The sequence below is a fragment of the Amblyraja radiata genome, chromosome 31 (genome assembly GCF_010909765.2).
Source record: "Amblyraja radiata isolate CabotCenter1 chromosome 31, sAmbRad1.1.pri, whole genome shotgun sequence".
Lineage (NCBI taxonomy): Eukaryota > Metazoa > Chordata > Chondrichthyes > Rajiformes > Rajidae > Amblyraja > Amblyraja radiata.
Genome location: NC_045986.1, coordinates 31,110,439 through 31,129,285, shown reverse-complemented (window position 1 = coordinate 31,129,285; position 18,847 = coordinate 31,110,439). Strand labels below are relative to the sequence as shown.

Genomic DNA, 18,847 nt, shown 5'->3' with positions numbered 1-18,847 from the left:
CCTACAAAGCCCTCCACCATCTGCCCCCCCCCCCCATATCTCACTGACCTCCTCTCCCCCTACCAATCCTCACGGTCCCTCAGATCCACATCAGCCACTCTCCTCTCCATCCACAAGTCCAACCTCCGCAGTTTTGGGGACAGAGCCTTCTCCAGGGCAGCTCCCAGGCTCTGGAACTCCCTCCCCCAACTGATCCGCAATTCCGTGTCCCTCACCATCTTCCAGTCCCGCCTCAAGACCCATCTCTTCACCTCTGCCTATCCTTAGCCCCACGTCCCCCTCCCTTTTCATCTGTGCATTAATTGCCTCATATTGTGTTTTGTATTGAATTCTGTCTTTACTTTGTGTACTAGTCATGTCTCCACTATTTATTTCATACCCCTTACATGTTTTTCCTCTACCTGCTAAATTTTTGTAAGGTCCTTGAGACTCTTGAAAGGCGCCCATAAATAAAATTTATTATTATCATCACATGGACCAATTAAGGAACAGTGATATGCGAATTACCATGCAGCCATACGAGAAAAAAAGCAACAAGACGCACAACCACATAAAAGTTAACATAAACATCCACCACAGTGGATTCCCCACATTCCCCACTGTGATGGAAGGTAAAGAAGTCCAATCTTCTTCCTCTTTATTCTCCTGCTGTCGGGGCATCCGTCAGGGCGGTCGTAGCTCCCGTGTCGGGGTGATCGAAACTCCCGCGGCTTGGAGTTCCCGATGTCGGTCTCCGACCAGAGACCGCGGGCTTCATGATGTAAGTCCACAAGCACCCACGCTTGGAGCTGCGAGGTCGATTCCTGGGTAAAGGGATCGCGGGCTCCGCAAGGTTAAAGTCCCGTAGGCACCCGCGGTGGAGTTCTCAAAATCGGTCTCCAGCGAATGCCGCCAACTCCTCGATGTTAGGCCGCAGTGCGGACGGAGATACGATACGGAAAAAGATCTCATCTCCGTCGAGGTAAGAGATTAGAAAGAATTTCCCTATCTCCCCACCCCTGCATAAAACAAGCTAAAGAACACTAAAAACATACATTTAACACATGCTATTTAAACACAAAGAAGGAAAGAACACAGACTGTTGGCGAGGCAGCCATTGCTGGCGCCACCCAGTGGTCTCTGGTCATCCAGCACTTTGTGTTTTGCAGATTCCAGCATCTGCAGTTCCTTGAGTATCCACACCAGCGTTTTCTGTTTTTGTTTGGGCTTCCCAGCATCTGCAGGATTGGTTGATGATTTTGCCACTTCAGATTAATTAGTTTGAAGGTGATTTTGTTTGAATTGGTTTCCCACAAGTTTAAGCCACACTTTGAAAGTGAGGTAGAAGAGAGAAAAGTTGGAGTGCGAGCAGGACAATAAGATAGCTCAAGGAAATACAGGCAGGCTGTGGAGATGGGTGCCTGCTAAAATGTATTTTGGTCAGATGGGCACGGTGGGTCCCAGCGAGAGGGCCCGGCCCTGGGTTGGTGATATTCAGGTTGAGACCCTTCTCCAGACTCCTGACCTTGTTCTCTGTCGATTCGGACCAACTTGCCCACACCGGCCAACATGTCCCATCTACACTCGTCCCACCTGCCTGTGTTTGGCCCATATCTCTTTAAACTTGTCCTACCCATGCACCTGTCTAACTGTTTCTTAAATGCTGGAATAGTCCCTGCCTCAGCTACCTCCTCTGGCAGCTCGTTCCGTACACCCACCACCCTATGTGTGGAAAAAGTCACCCCTCAGATTGCTTTTAAATATTTCCCCCATCATCTGAAACCCATGTGCTCTGGTCCTGTCATTCAAACACTTACCCGGCAGAAGCCTTTTGATTTCCTCTTGCTTTGTGTTCCGTTTATCCGTATAGCTGAACGATGATTCAAATCTCACTGTACCAATTGGTGGATGTGATCATAAATTACTCTTGAACTCTTTGGTTATGAGAGGTGATTGTAAATCTGCACTGTGGTTATAAAAGGGACCGCTAATGGCATTGGGGTAGCGATGTATTGTGTGGAACTGCCTTAACAAACAAATCATACTTGTCATGAAGAATCCTGGCAGTAATTCCACCAGAGGGCAGCATATCCAACCTGTAGTCCCTGCTCTTCACTTGACATGCCAGTTTGGGAAGATGCTGGACTGCTCGTTAATATGATTTGGATGCTGATTGTTAAACATTTTATGTCCTATATTAATCTTCCAGGGAAGATGTTAACCACTTGTTACCATTCTTTTTCATTCATTTTATTGGAATCTCTTGTACAATGGCTGTTAATTTTTGCAGAAGGTATTACTTTTTGCAGGGATCAGACTAGACAAGTGTATCAAACATTACCAGGAATCAACCTTGGGCGTCGTGGTGGCGCAGCGGTAGAGTTGCTGCCTTACGGCGCCAGAGACCTGGGTTCCATCCTGACTACGGGAGCTGTCTGTACGGAGTTTGTACGCCGTTCTCACTGGTGCTGTACAACTCCTCCCCCTTCTGTCGTGGGGTAGACTGAGAAAAATGTCCACGAGAGCCCCGAGTACCGACGAGTGGCCATTACTGTAAATTTCCGAGTTCGAATCAGGGCAAACTCGGGAGAACTCTTGGAATGAACTCGTACCTTGGGACAGGGGTATTACTCAGACATTCCAGTCATCAACTTCTCTTGACTTTGTGTTGGTTTTGCATTGTAAGCATCTCTGGAGAAAAGGAATAGGTGACATTTTGGGCCAAGACCCTTCTTCAGACTCTACTAATTCCTGGCTGGTCCTATAAGCTAATGCTCTTTTAGAATTCCCCATTCGGGAGGAGCAGATTTATGGTGTAACGGTTGTGATATTTATTCAGCCCATGTAGCAGGTTCTAAGGTTCATGGAAGCCAGGTGGTCATTCACTGAAGGTTTGGGTTTTTTTTATACAGAAGAAGCAAGCCTCCAACTCTGACCGGATAACGCTCTATGGGCTGATGGTGAAGCCAATCCAGCGATTCCCACAGTTTATTCTGTTGCTTCAGGTGAGAGAAAAATAGATTTACAGTGACATTTAAACTCCACGTTCAAAATAATTGATTCTTAAACTCTGCCATTAAGTGTGGGGTGTTCAGTAATCATCCTGAGATGACAGATGTAATGGTTGGATCAATCTTGGCAAGTTTAACTAAATGGAAGGGTGGGTGTGAGTGGAATATAGGAGAGGGCAAGATGTAAGGTGAAAATTGAGGAGGAATTTCTTTAGTCAGAGGGATCTGTGGAATTCATTGCTACAGAATGCTGTGGAGGCCAAGTCAATGGATAGTTTTAAGGCAGAGATAGATAGATTCTTGATTAGTACATGTCGGAGATTATGGGGGAATGGGGAGATAGCCAAAAACGGGGGACTAAATCAACCATGAGGTTCTACTGAACCAAACAGGTCGCTGATTGAGTAATGTAGGCCTTTTGACAAATGGGATATTTTGAGGGGAAAATGTGATTTAACATTCCTGTTGATTGTCTTCTTTGGTGCTTTGGATAGTGGGCTTACTGCTGAGTCGACTGAGGCTGGGACTTGAGTGGCTGAATTAATAAATGTCTAAATTAATAAATTGACAATGCTGGAACTACTCGGCAGGTCAGGCAGCAGCAGTGGGGAGAGGTGGAAGGGGGAAAGAGAGAGATAGATAGATAGATAGATAGATAGATAGATAGATAGAGAGAGAGAGAGAGACACACACACACACACACAGTTAACCTTGTGCAAAGGACAAAGTGTGGAAGATACTCATCTGGCCAGGCAGCATCTGTGGAGGGAATGGAAGCCCATATTTTGGGTTGAGATCCGCCTTGTCTTGTAGCAAAAATGAATTTGAAGCAAAAACAAGGATTTGAAGAAGGTTCCTGATCCAAAGCGTGGTCTGTCTGTCCATCCCCTCCACTAATGCTGCCTGACCCGCTGAGTTCCTTCCTCTCCCCACAGGCTGCCTGCATGCCTGGTATTTGCAGCATTAAACATTTTATTTCAACATTCCATTGTTACTTGAGACAGAATGGGTTGTATTAAACATTAGTCTGCTCCCTCCCAAATTATGTTCAAGTTGAATCATTATGAACCTATTGGGAAACCAAGCAGGCTTCTTTATCATTGCTGCCTTCTCTTCCCCTGTTTTGACTGGCCCAGGATATGCTAAAGAACACGCAGAGAGGCCACGCTGACCGCTTGTCCTTGCAGCTGGCTCTGACCGAGCTGGAAACTCTGGCGGAGAAACTCAATGAGCAGAAGAGATTGGTGGATCAGGTGGCTGAAATCCAGCAGCTGGCCAAGAGCGTGGGAGACCGGAACCTCAACAAGGTGAGATGGGGGGGGAAGTGATAAACATGTGGCAAACGCACCTGGAGTCACAGAACGTGGAAACAAGCCCCACGGCCCAACTTGCCCATACCAGCCAACATGCCCCATCTACACTAGTCATAGAGTGATACATTGTGGAAACAGGCCCCACGGCCAACTTGCCCATACCGGCCAACATGCCCCATCTACACTAGTCATAGAGTGATACAGTGCGGAAACAGGCCCCACGGCCAACTTGCCCACACCGCCCAACATGCCCACACCGCCCAACATGCCCCATCTACACTAGTCATAGAGTGATACAGTGTGGAAACAGGCCCCACGGCCAACTTGCCCACACCGGCCAACATGCCCCATCTACACTAGTCATAGAGTGATACAGTGCGGAAACAGGCCCCACGGCCAACTTGCCCACACCGGCCAACATGCCCCATCTACACTAGTCCCACCTGCCTACCTTTGGCCCATATCCCTCTACACCTGTCCTATCCATGTACCTGTCCAGATGTTTCCTAAACATTGCGATAGTACCTGCCTCGACTACCTCCTCTGGCAGCTCCATCTACCTCATTGGAGACCTTGAACTAACTTCTACTGGACTTCTATCAGACACACAATGCTGGGGTAACTCAGCGAGCCAGGCAGCGTCTCTGGAGAGAAGGAGTGGTGTATGGAAATATACTAACTGCCGAACAGTGATGCTCTTTTAAGACTGAGTTCTGTCTCTTTTATATTTAAATTGGGTTGTGGGAAATGTTGAACTTGTCCAGGTGTTGGTGCCTGTCGGGTGGCCAATCATGAATAAGTTTAATCATCTGATCTGTAGTATTGACATTAGGTTATTTAATAAGCGGTGAATCGACACCCCCAGCAATGTGACACACGCTCTTCAGAAACTGTGACATTCCCAGTGGTGCTCATTTGTTTGCAAGCTGCTTAATGCACAGAATTAATGACTGTCATGCAAATGCCACAGACTTTATGAAAAATAAAAAAAACGAGCCCAGAGGTGAGGAGTTGTGGAGAGCGCTCGGCATGTTTGGCAGAAGTGTCTTGCAGTGGGAGGTTTATTTATTTGCATTATTATTAGCGTGCGGTGTGACAACTCTGCAAATATTCTCCTTCGCTGTTAAACACGGCATTCTTCGTACAAATCCCCACACCTTTACCTAAAAGCGCTGACCCCTTTGTCTGTAAATTGGATTCCACAAACGTGGAACTCCGCAGTATCCTCTCTCCCTCTGGCACCAATCGCAAATGATAAATAATGGGAAATAAAAGTTGTGACAAAAGATCTCGTCTGCACAGTGGTCGAGGCCGTTGCTGCAATGTGACAAATCTGGGTCCAGTTCCACTCCCAAGCACAGTTTGCCAGTTCACTGCCAAAAGAGCTGTTCATCACATGAACCCATAGAAACATGGAAAATAGGTGCAGAAGTAGGCCATTCGGCCCTTCGAGCCAGCGCTGCCATCAATATGATCATGGCTGATCATCCAACATCAGTACCCCATTCCTGCTTTCCCCCAGTCTGGTGCGTCTCTTCTCCCCCCCCAGGGCCAATTTAGTGCCTGCCTCAGTCGCCTGTTGTCCAAGCCACTGGTCACCTGTCGGGTACAAATGTGCTTGGGTTTTATTGCCCGTTTCCTATAGTAACTTGAGGAGAGGTCGAGCATTAAATTCAATGTCCTCACAAATTGAATGACTGAGTAAATCACAGAAGACCCACATTCATCATAAACAGCCCATATCCAGCAGACTGGCAGCGTCTGAAATGGATGCACATCCTGGTGAGATGTCGCTGTAAACCCTTTCTGCTCGTGTCTTCAATGTATATTGTGTGTGTGACTTAGACTCGTGTGTGTGTGTGAGACTGTGACTGCGTGTGCGTGTGAGACTGCGTGTGCGTGTGAGACTGCATGTGTGTGCGTGTGTGACTAAGACTCGTGTGTGTGTGTGTGTGACTAAGACTCGTGTGTGTGTGTGTGAGACTGACTGCGTGTGTGACTGCGTGTGAGTGCGTGTGAGACTGCGTGTGCGTGTGAGACTACGTGTTCGTGTGAGACTGCATGTGTGTGCGTGTGTGACTGCATAAACGTAATATGCACACTAGATAGTTTCTCTTTGTTCCCGTCCCTGTACAGTTGCTGTGTGGCGGCCAGCGGCAGGTGGTCCTGTGTGAGACTCTGACGGAGACAGTTTATGGAGAGAGGGGGCAGATCCTGAAATCCAAGGAGCGTCGGGTGTTCATGTTGAACGACCTCCTCGTGTGTGCAAACATCAACGTCAAGTGAGTACAGTGGCCTCCTGAGGGAGTCTCTCTTCACAAACTATTCCAACCTCACACTTGTCAGCTTTGTAGATCTTGTTTCCTGACCTGCCCTCCCCAACGCTCTGATGCTCAGAGCAGAAACACAGTGTTGTCTTTTAGTTGTTTTAAGTTTTACAGACAGCTTGGAATTGGGCCCTTGGGCCTAACATGTGTACACGGACCATCAGTCACCCATTCACACCAGTTCTATGTTGTCACACTCTCTTGTCCACTCCCTACACATTAGCAACGAGTTTTCTTTCTACAGAGGCCGATTAAACTACAAGCCCGCACGCATTCGTGATGTGGGATGTGGGCTCCCTAGTGATGTGGTTTAATATCTATCAGAGTCCAGATTGAGGAATGAAAGTTCCCTGTGTGCATTGGTCAAGGAATATCTCTTGTTCCTACACAGCTGAGGCATTGGCCACTGTACCAGACTGGTGTTGACTTTAACCCTGTTAGAGCTTGTTGATTGGCTCCTGTGACAGATGGAGGAGTCAGTGTGGGGGACCCCCTGCTTCACTGACACCTCATTTCACCTTGGGGGGGCACGGTGACGCAACAGTAGAGTTTCTGCCCCACAGCGCCAGCGAACCGGGTTCGATCCTGACTACGGGCGCTGTCTGTACGGAGTTTGCACGTTCTCCCCGTGATCCCGTGGGTTTTCTCCGGGTGCTCTGGTTTCCTCCCACACTCCAATGACGTGCAGGTTTGTAGATTAATTGGCTTGGTATAATTGTAAATTGTCCCTAGTGTGTGTAAGGCAGGGTTAGTGTACGGGGATCGCTGGTCGGTGCGGAATTTGAGGGCCAAAGGCCCTGTTGCCGCGCTGTATCTCTAAACTGAACAAAACTAAACCTGTCCAATATGACTTCTTGCAGTAGATGCCCATTCCTCAGCGCAGTCGTCTCTTGACGATGAGTTCAGTAACTTATTGATGAGCGTTCCACTGCATCACAAGGCAGCATTTGTGATTGTGGTATTGCTCACTTTATTATTAATCGGTTTGTAGAACAAAATGTTTCTTTTCTATGCTGCATTGAGCAAATGTTATGAAAGCGTATTAAATACTGCTTTCCCCAATGGCTCAAATGTACGGATGCCGGTGAGATGATTGATGACTTCTTCTGATCATAACAAGAAAGAACAATGGGATCCTTCTGAGATATCAGAAAAAAATGAATTGGCCGCCATCCCTGACCTCCGGCTTTGAACCCCGACTAGAACACAAAGGGATAGAACACAATAATCTACCCGGGTTTGACTTCAATCACTCCACGGGCAAATGGCCTGCCAATATTTGGCTGATGTTTGAGCATCAGAATTAGGTACATGAGTCTGAAGAAGGGTCTCGAACCCCAAGCATCACCTATTCCTTCTCTCCAGAGATGCTGCCTGACCCACTGAGTTACTCCAGCACTCTGTGAAACGTCACCTATCCATGATCTCCACAGATGCTGCCTGACCCGCTGAGTTATGGTGCAGCAGCATCTATGGAGCTAAGGAAATAGGCAACGTTTTGGGCCGAAACCCTTCTGGAAATAGGCAACGTTTCGGGCCGAAACCCGAAAGGGTTTCGGCCCGAAACGTTGCCTATTTCCTTAGCTCCATAGATGCTGCCTGACCCGCTGAGTTACTCCAGCACTCTGTGAAACGTCACCTATCCATGTTCCCCACAGATGCTGCCTGACCCGCTGAGTTACTCCAGCACTCTGTGAAACGTCACCTATCCATGTTCTCCACAGATGCTGCCTGACCCGCTGAGTTACTCCAGCACTCTGTGAAACGTGATCCCCATCCAAGGCATCCTTGACCAGTTGGTAGCCATTCTGACACCATCGTCTCCGCCCATGTCCTCTCCCAGCAGGAAGGAACGGGGCAGCGAGCAACAAAAACACCGCCTCCTCCACATAACCCCACACTCTGATGTTGAAGCTTGGAATACCCTCACCATTAATTTGATGGCATTGGGGAACTAGAATGTGGTGGGCTCTGCCTTCTCTTTCCCCATAACATGGTGCCCAGAACTGAACGCCACACTCTACACGAGGCCTTGCCAACATCTCGTACAACTCCAACAATGTTGCTCTGTTGCAGGAACCAGCCAGACATCGGCAGCCTGGTCCCTGTTGGCCCCAAGTACACGGTGAAATGGACGGCTCCGCTCCTGCAGGTCCAGGTGGTGGAGGTGGGACAGGAAGGGAAAGGCTACGACAAGGACACCATCATCTTTCAGCACCCAGGGAGCAAAAAGGCCTCCTCTACCTCTCTCTCAAGTAAGTCTGGTTTGCTGTGGATTGTCTCGTCTGCTAATTGCCAACAAGTCCATGACCAAGACTTGCAGAATCTTGAAGCTTGGGGGATGATATTGTGATTTTTAATGCTATTTAAAGATATGTGACGATTATTGCCATTCCTAATTGCCTTCAAAAAATGGTGCAAACTCTCCTCTTGAACTACTGCAGTGAAGATGTTTGGACAGCTCACAACCCAGCAGTGAATAATGACTTCTCTAACTTCAAGTAACACTTGCCTTCCCTCTCTCTCCATCCCTCCCCCATCCCAGTCCCCTGACTAGTTTGACTGTCCTCCTGATTACATTTTACTCTGTATGGCTTGTTGTAAACTTCCTCTGGCTAACAATGATCTATTCTACATTTTCCTGGTTGTTTGTCCCCTTTGGATCTCTCGTTTTCGCACCTTACCCTTCCATGTCTCTGTCTCTCTCTCTCTCCACCCTGACTCTCAGTCTGAAGAAGGGTCTCGACTCGAAACGTCACTCATTCCTTCTCTCCAGAGATGCTGCCTGTCCCACTGAGTTACTCCAGCATTGTGTGTCTATCTTCGGTGTAAACCAGCATCTGCAGTTCCTCATGTTATCACGGGTGCATTTTGTAAATGGCCAAGGAACAGATGCAGAGCTGTGTTTCATCATTAAGTGATCATTGGAGGTAATAAATGAAACATTTTTTATAAGACTATTGAATAAATACTTGGAAGTGGAAAGTATTCGGAGGGCTTTGGAGAAAGTAGTGGTGAATGGGACAAAGAGCTTTGTTCAAGTGTTTAAGAAGGAACTGCAGATGCTGGAAAAATCTAAGGTAGACAAATGCTGGAGAAACGCAGTGGGTGAGGCAGCATCTATGGAGCGAAGGAATAGGTGACGTTTCGAGTCTCAACCTGAAACATCGCCTATTCCTTCGCTCCATAGATGCTGCTGCACCCGCTGAGTTTCTCCAGCATTTTTGTCTACCTTTGTGCTTTATTCAAGGTCCTCACACAAACTACACTGAACAGCTTCCTTCTGATTAAAGACAGGCACAAAGTGCTGGAGTAATTCAGCAGGTCCGCAGCATCTCTGGAGAGAAAGATTTCCTCATCAGCTCTCTGTATGAAGGTCACAAGAGGAATGGACTTGGGTGTCCTGATTGCTCTTTCCCACCCCCCCGCCACCCCACCCTTCCACCTGTTCATCCTCGGTGTAGAATGACATCCAGGAGGACTGATGTACCTAGAAACTATACAGCTATAAGCAAGGGTAGGGACAAACTAAACTGAATGAACTGCAGTTGCTGGAGTCTTGAGCAAAACACAAAGTGCTGGAGGAACTCGGCAGGTCAGGCAGCATTAGTGGAGGCCTTCTGCAGACTGATGTTGTGGGGGTGGGGAGGGGAGCTGGAAAAGAGAGGTGGGGCAGGACAGACTGGTGAGTGCAGGTGGGGTGGTAGTGTACGTCTTTGCAATATCGGAGTGAGTTTGTGTCCTGGGGTAGGAGTGAATGGTCTATCGATGGGTGGAGTTCTGACATTCCCGTGTATTATCCACGTTCTACCCGTTGGGCTTGTGCCCCGCATTAATTGTCCTCGTTCATCCTCAGCGAAGATTTACATGGGGCCTCCTCGTCTTTATCAAGAGCTTCGGGAACTGCAGCAGGATCTGGTGGTGGTGACCCAGATCATGCAGCTCATCAGCACACTCAACGGCATGTATCGGGTAAGCCCACCTCCAACACTAAACAACAAGGTCTGCGTCAGAAAAACCTGATCTTTCTTGCACCTTGGGACAAATTGGGTTGGAATAGAACATTGGCCAGATATCCATTGTGTAATCTGTCCCTTTGTGTGCGTGTGTGTGTGCGTGTGTGCCCCCCACCGAGGCCAGCGATCGCCCATACACTATCCTACACACTGGGAACAATATACAGTTTTTTACCGATGTCAATTCATCTACAATCAGTACGTAGAAATACTGAGTGCACCCATAGTCAGGATGGAACCCAGGTCTCTGGAGCAGTGAGGCAGCAACTCTACCGCTGCTTTACTAAGTCGCCCTTGATGACTCCACGATGTTAAGGAAAAAGTAAAGTCTGGTAAAGCCCGGAGGTTTTTGTCAGTCTCCCTACTTGCTTCCACTACCTGCAATCTCCGGGAACCGCCTGCAACCTCCGGGAACCGCACAGAAACCTTGGGTGGGGCGCAAAGTCTCCAGAGGTTTCCGTTCAGGTTTCCTAAGTGGGACAGGGGCATAAGTCAGGATCGCACTCGGGTCTCTAGCGCTGTAAGGCAGCAGCTTAACTTCTGCGCCACCGTGACACCTGTATAGGACCATTGTAAATGTAGCCACTTGTCTCCTGCTTCTAGAACCTAAACCTTGCTGTGGCCCGAGACTGGTGCAGAGCGCTGCAGAGACTGGTCAGGATTAAGGAGGATGAGATCCAGTCAGCAAACAGGTGCCATCTCCGTCTCCTGTTACCAGGGAAACCGGACAAGTAAGTTGTAGTCGGGGCGAGTGGAGTGAGTGAGTCTGAAGTGGGTAGTGTTCTGCAGACTCACTTCATCCAAGTCGGATGTATTTCACTATGTTTTTGTGCCAACAAATTGTAGTGGAAATAATGTAATGTGAACAATTAAAACAATCTGATGTTGTTTAAAACTATTAAAACAACTGTAGTGAGAACTGTTTCAGATATTGTAACAACTAGAGACTAAAGATGGGGCACTAAAATATGTTTCTGAAGGATGCGGTTTTCCCCCATTACATTCGTTGCAAAATTCATCACCAATTGTTTTTTAAAACTGACATTGCTGAATGTTTGAAATAAAAGCAGAAAATAATCCCTGGGTGTCGGGGTTCTGGGGAGAGTGTGGTTGAGAGGGAAAGGTAGACCAGCCACGGTTTGATGGGCCAAATGGCCTCATTCTGCTCATAGAACTCACAAAGTTATGAATTTAGTTAACAAATTAGTGTTTTTTGGGGATTCTGGTGAACAGCTGGATCCAGAATCCCAGATATGAAGCTGGTTCTCGCTGACTCTGGGGTAGGAACTGAAGGAGAACAATCTGCATTTGATGTCCTAAATATGTCAAATGGAATTTTCTTAATATGATCGGTTTAAAGTTTTAAAAATAAAAATGCACCTCTTGCTCTCGGTATTAAACGTCTTATTGATTTAGTGGGACTTCTCCTTTTCTTATTTAAAATGAAATCCATTGACCAAATCAGCTTGCAGAAGTGTCTTTCCAGAGCTTGTGTGAGGGTTTAGTTTTTAATCTGTAATTCCCAGCAGCTTGCTCCCTGAGAACTCCACAGAAACAGCTTTCTGAACCAGTAAACCTCTGCTTAACGTTCCCGAGAGCTGCTTAAGATGTCTTGTGTCTGATAAATGAACCGGTGAATAATTGTCATCTTCTCTCCGTGCCTTTGGTTGCAGGTCTGGCAGGCCGGTCAGCTTCATGGTGGTGTTTAACACACCAAACCCACGCAGTAAGATCACCTGGGTCAACCAGCTACACATGGCTAAAGTTGCACTAAGTAGGTAATGGTAAACTGGTGTGTGAGTGTCTCCCCCTCTCTGCAACATAAGGTCGTGAGTGATAGAAGTAGAATCAAGCCATTCGGCCCATCAAGTCTCCTCTGCTGTTCAATCATGGCTAACCCATCACCCCTCTTAACCCCATTCTCCAGCCTTCTAATAACCTCTGACATGCTGTGTAGGACCAGAGATAGTCACAAAATGCTGGAGTAACTCAGCGGGACAGGTAGTGCGGGTGTCAGGGATTATGGAGAGAAGGCTGGAGATTGGGGTTGAGAGGGAAAGATACATCAGCCATGATTGAATGGCGGAGATTGGGGTTGAGAGGCAGCTTCAGGCCTTTCACGCTCATCATCGATCACCCATTCACACGAGTTCTATGTTATCCCACTTTCACATCCATTCTCTATACACTGCGGGCAATTTACAGAAGCCAATTAACCTACAAACCCCCAGGTCTTTAGAGTGTGGGATAAAAACCCACGCAGTCACAGGGAGAATGTACAAACTCCGCCCAGGCAGCATTCGTTATCAGGATGGAACGTGGGTCTCTAGAGCTGTACCACTGTGCTGCTCACTATGTGAGTTTAGAATGCACAGCGGTTCTAGGCTCCGTGCCAGCCGAGGGGGGGTTGAGGGTGAGAGGAGGGAGAAGTAGATAAGGCAGGAATCGGGAGAGAGCCCCGGCAGCAGAAGGTGAAGCATCCACACACCTGGTGGATCTTTGTGCATCTTGTGCCGGGGCCTGCAATGACTAACCGTGCTCCCTGCAGTACATGTCTGCACATTGGCACGTGTACAAACATGAGCTGTCAGCTGCTTTTTGAGATGAATGGCCTTCACTATTAAGCTGGTGGGTTCTCTCTTCATTTTGATGGCATTTAATTACCAAGCAATTCACAGCTCAGAACGTATTGTGATGTTTGCTGATCTACGCGGGCTGTGAGATATTCCCATAACTGTGCTTAAAATTGTAAGGGCACCCGATTATGGATAAATGGGAATGATTTGGCATCAAAGCTTTCTATAATCTGGATTTAATGGCTCGATTGTCTTAAGTTGCTGTGGTAAATCTTTGCCTGATTTAACGCTGTAACTGGGAAGCACTGGATCTCAATCAGCTGGTTTACACATCACTTTAGACTTCAGAGATACAACGCAGAAAGGGGTCCTTCGACCAACCGAGCCTGCACTGACCAGCGATCGCCCCATATACTAACACTATCCTACACACTCGGGACAATTTACAATTTTTACTGAAGCCAATTAACCTAAAAACCTGTACGCCTTTGGAGTGTGGGAGGAAACCAGAGCACCCGGAGTAAACCCACATGGTCACATCGAGAAGGTACAGACTCTGTGCAGGCAGCACCTGTGGTCAGGATTGAACCTGGATCTCCGGCGTAGTGAGGCAGCAACTCTACCGCTGTGCCACCGTGCCGCCCTTCAGCACCTTGCAACAGTAGGTGTTGCACACCTGGTATAACGGCTTAAAAAATAACAGCAAGTGCTGGAGTAACTCAGCAGGTCAGGCGGCATATATGGAGGAGAAATATCGGTGACGTTTCGGATCGGGGCCCTTCTTCAGACTGACTGTAGCAGGGGAAGGAAAGATGGGGACGGGACACAGCCTGGCAAGTGATAGGTGGATACAGTTGATTGATTGGCAGATGGTTGGGCGAAGGCCATGGGTGGCAGGATGACAAAACGCTGAGAGAGAAGTGTGAAGCTGGAGGAGGGGATGTGGGTGGATAGGGATGGGAGCAGGCGGGGAGCGGGTGTTGCTGGTTAGTTGCCTGGTAACGGATGCGCTGAGCTCCACTCTGACCTGTCCATAAGCCCCATGTTAAGTTCTCTGCACAATGAATGACAAACGCCCACAAGGTATCGGAGCGAGACTGTGGGCAGCAGGGACACGAGACGGTCACTTCAGGGCACAACGATGAAGAAGGTTTGGTGACTTTGTTTTATGGGGAAATACTTCTTAGAATCACTCAAATCCAATTAGAGCTAAATTTGAATTAATTCTGGAAACTTGATGGTTGAGGTGTTCAAAGTGTCTTGTAGAATCATGGGAGACCCCTTCCTTCCACTCCTGCAACGGACTGTTCCAGCTGCTACAGTCAGGCAAACGCCTCCGTTGCCATGCTATGAGAACGGAGAGGTTGAGAAGGAGTTTCTTCCCAGAGGCCATTCGCACTGTAAACTCCTATCTCACCAGGGACTAACTTTACTGAACCTTTTTCCTTCCGCCCACAATATTTAATATGTAAAAGAATATGTGATTGTGTTTGTAGTTTGTTTGGTTGTTTGTTTGTTTGTCTTTTTGCACAAAGTCCGCGAGCATTGCCACTTTTCATTTCACTGCACATCTCGTATGTGTATGTGACGAATAAACTTGACTTGACTAGTAACTTTAGAGATTGTGCTTTTCGTTGAACTCCCTTGCCTGTCTGATTTATCTCTCCTCTCTTTCTCCTTCCACCAGCGACAGACAACCAGCCTGGCTGGTTCGGTATTGAGGATGATGGGAAGACCAAGGGTCCGTTCTGGTGCCCCCTGCTCGCCTATCGCATGCCCATGTACAGCCCTAGGTGTCGGGACCTGAAGGTAAGGCTAGAGAAGGCACTGGCTGGGAGGTTCTCTGCTCTCAAGCTGCCCGCATTTTATACGTGTGTAGGAAAGAACTGCAGATGCTGGTTTAAACCGAAGGTAGACACAAAATGCTGGAGTAACTCAGCGGGACAGGCAGCATCTCTATAGAGAAGGTATGGGTGATGTTTCGGGTCGAGACCCTTCAGACTGATCAGTCACCCATTCCTTCTCTCCAGAGATGCTGCCTGTCCCGTCGAGTTTTGTGTTTGTCTTCACGTTTTATTCATGTTATCAGGGCCGCGCGGTGGTGCAGCGAGTAGTTCTGCTGTCCGGTAGCTCCAGGGCCCTGGGTTTGATCCTAACCTGTGTGGAGTGTGCACGTGCTTCTGTAACTGTGTGGGATTCAGCTGGATGTGTGGGTGACAAAGACTTCCAGGAGTGCGTTTGACTGGTGCCAGTCTGGGCTCTAACTGGTGCCAGTCTCCCATCATACCGTAGGAACATATGACATGGGAGCAGAATTAGGCCATTCAGCCCATCAGGTCTGCTCCTCCATTCAATCATGGTTGATCTATTTCTCCCTCTCCCATTCTCCTGCCTTCAACCTTTAACCTTTGATGCTTTTACTAAATCTCTGTTTTAAAATCCCCAATGACGTGGCCTCCACTGCCGTCTGTGGAAATGAATATTACAGATTTGCCAAAAGAAATTCCTGCTCGTCTCCATTCTAAAGGTCCGTCCTTTTATTCTGAGGCTGTGCCCTCTGGTACTACTTGGTGCACCTCTCCCCACTGCCCAGTTGGGCCAGTTCCAAGGACACTTGTATCTGAAGTCCGTCACTGGTCACTCCAGTCAGTATGTAGGATGCCATTCAGTACAACGCCTGTCTTTTCCCTTTCATTGTTTGGGCGATTGGTCGAACCTTTGTCTTGTCTTTGTGTTCTGGCACTTATCACCTGAGGATTTACAGCAAACTAGTTTGATTTTTCGGTGACAATGAGTCAATGGCCAGATGAACCAAAGCCTCTTCCTGGCATGGACCCTAGGTTGGACACCTTGCAATATGAATTCATTCTCTCCCTCCCAGAAATTTAGAATCCATTTGTACTGGTCGCTTCCATCTCACAAATGGATTTGAAGTGTTTTTCCTTAACGCACGCACCCGTAATGCTGCAAATTGTTTGTTTGTGTCCATTCGTTCGTGCACAATGAGCAGTTTGGCTGGAAATGGGGGCCATAGAAAAGGTGTTTTATGTTTTAAAATCAAATCCCCAACGCAGATAAAGCCATTAGTTGCTGCATTTAAGAATCTCCCAGACGGGTGAAATATTTGCATGCCCAATGTTCCACAGTTTGCTTTGTGATGCATTTAGCAATTGACCAGTAATTGGGGGGAATCAAGGACCAGAGGACATGGGTTTGGGGTGAGGGAGGGAGGGGGGGAAAGATTTAATAGGAATCTGAGGGGTAACCTTTTCCACACAAAGGGTTTGTAGGTGTATGGAACAAGCTGCCAGAGGAGGTAGTTGAGGCAGGGACTATCGCAATGTTTAAGAAACATTTGGACAGGTACATGGATAGGATGGGTTTAGAGGGGTGTGGGTCCAACAGGCAGGTGGGACTAGTGTAGATGGGACATTTTGACCGGTGTGGGCAAGTTGGGTCGAAGGGCCTGTTTCCATGCTGTAAGATACGATGACTCTATAACTTGGAAAAGATTAAAGCAACTTATCTTCATAATGTTAGACGGCTGTAGGGATGAACTCCAGAATGAGATGTCATTGTTGTGTTGGGCTGGGTTGAGGGAGAGTGGAGTGAATCGTATAATATCTTCATCCTACCTCCCACTGTGCTATATGGACCTTAATTCTTTGCCTTTTTGATTCCAATATTTTGGATTTGCAAGATTAAAATGTAGCAATCTCCACATAGTCGTTTGAAATCCAATGTTATCTAAATGCTAATGACTAATTGGAAGCTCACGAATGTCACGAATGAAGCTAAGTGGAACATTGAGCTGATGGCTTATTAAAACATACATTTTTATTTGTGATTTGCTTTTGGATGGAAGAGATAAAATGGTTGTACATCTCAGACTGTACCTGGAGCTCTGGATGCAGCGGTTTTACATGCAGGGGGTGTCTCAAAGCAAATAAGATGAATGAGTATTTGATATCTTTCTGTAAGCAATGTGCCGGGAAGATTTGTCGACTGTGACACTAGAAGGCTCCCCTGCTCTTAGAATGGTGCAAATAATCCACTGGAACAATGAGATTAGGACATCCTTTCTGACCTAGTCTTGGAGAAATAGTCTCGCTGGATCAAGGGGAAAATCAACAGTAACTTCAACCTGGGATTAGCCACAAATAGGACAGGGACGTGGCGTTCAAGGCAGGCGATGGCTGGAGGCCCTGCAACAGCCTGGGGCTCGCCTGGACCGGGCACCGCTAGTGAGACCTAGAGCGGCTGGACTTTGAAAATGGTGCCATAAATGGCACATCTTGCACCCGGGATCTGCAGATTATTACTGCACTAGTGTACTATTACTGTACTATTGCACTATTGCTGAAATTTAGTACTAGTGTACTATTACTACTAGTGTACTATTACTGTACTAATTTACTAGTATTTGTACTATTACTACTAGTTTACTAATACTAGTGTACTATTACTGTACTAGTTTACGAGGACCAGTGTATTATTACTACTAATTTACTAGTATTAGTGTACTATTACTGTACTAGTTTACGAGGACCAGTGTATTATTACTACTAATTTACTAGTATTAGTGTGCTATTATTGTACTAGTTTTGCTAATCGAGGATGTGCTTGGGGTTGGGGAAAAAGCTGCACAATTATTAAGAGAAAATGAAAATAAAATTATTGCCACTTAAATATTATAATTAAAACATGCACTTGTTCACTAAATTATCTTTACGGTAATTTTCTACCGGACCTCTGCTCAGAACAAACCCAAAATGTTAACTTTCTTTTCCACAGAAACTTCTCACTTGTACTAGTACTGAGTGTTTTCTGTCTATTTATTTATTTATTGTCTCTGTCTGGTATTAGCAGTTTCCTTTTTCTCATTACTGTTTTGTAGCCATTATCGACACACTGGTGTTTTGAGATTAGAAGAGTCTAGTTTTTGTTTTTTTGGCAACTGACCACAGTTTTAGTTAATGGATCAATAAGTCCACCTGTTTCTCCATGGAGTGAATTCAAATTCCTCTCTGAACTATCTCTGGCAAACAAGGCATTGATGTTGAGTTTGGTGCCATTTAACTGTTTGAGTTGACAATAAAGTGTTGGCCTTTGTAGGCTGACCCTGTACATCAGGGCTGACACTGACCACCAATCCACCACCTGTTCATGTTTCTGCCCAATTTCTGATTCATTCCAAAATAGGTTTAAAGTTGGACTCTTCTGTTTAAAGTCGCAATTGAAAATCACCACATTATTTATCTATAATTGATGTTGACATGCTACAATTTTAAACATTATTCACAATATTAATAATTTAAGTTATTAGATTCTCTGAGTTGTGGTCTGGGGAGAGGACAGGAGAATGGATCAGAGGGAAAGATGGATCAGCTATGATTGAATGGCGGAGTAGACTTGATGGCCTAATTCTGCTCCTAAAATTTATGAACACCTGATATGAACTGAAGCTGTCTGGAGTTAGACTTGGACATCTGCTGTCGAGGATGCATCTCACGTTGATAAGACTGCAATGATAATAATGAGTTAAACTAGTTCTCTTGCTTCTAGCCTGCCAGTTCCAGGCTAACTCCACACACAAACCTGACCACCCCATGGTCACGCCTTGTG

At 46.8% G+C, this 18,847-nt stretch overlaps 1 protein-coding gene across 5 annotated transcripts in view; it reads left to right on the top strand.

The window, feature by feature from the left end:
- The window catches only part of arhgef10l (Rho guanine nucleotide exchange factor 10 like), a 101,581-nt gene that overhangs the window by 64,343 nt on the left and 18,391 nt on the right, over positions 1–18,847 (top strand). For all 5 annotated transcript variants that reach the window (XM_033048445.1, XM_033048446.1, XM_033048447.1 and 2 more), the window contains 8 exons: positions 2,892–2,984; positions 4,127–4,297; positions 6,440–6,585; positions 8,707–8,885; positions 10,487–10,602; positions 11,250–11,377; positions 12,320–12,420; positions 14,910–15,031. In XM_033048445.1, the coding sequence (XP_032904336.1) occupies positions 2,892–2,984; positions 4,127–4,297; positions 6,440–6,585; positions 8,707–8,885; positions 10,487–10,602; positions 11,250–11,377; positions 12,320–12,420; positions 14,910–15,031 (1,056 nt within the window). The remainder of the gene's footprint in view (positions 1–2,891; positions 2,985–4,126; positions 4,298–6,439; positions 6,586–8,706; positions 8,886–10,486; positions 10,603–11,249; positions 11,378–12,319; positions 12,421–14,909; positions 15,032–18,847) is intronic.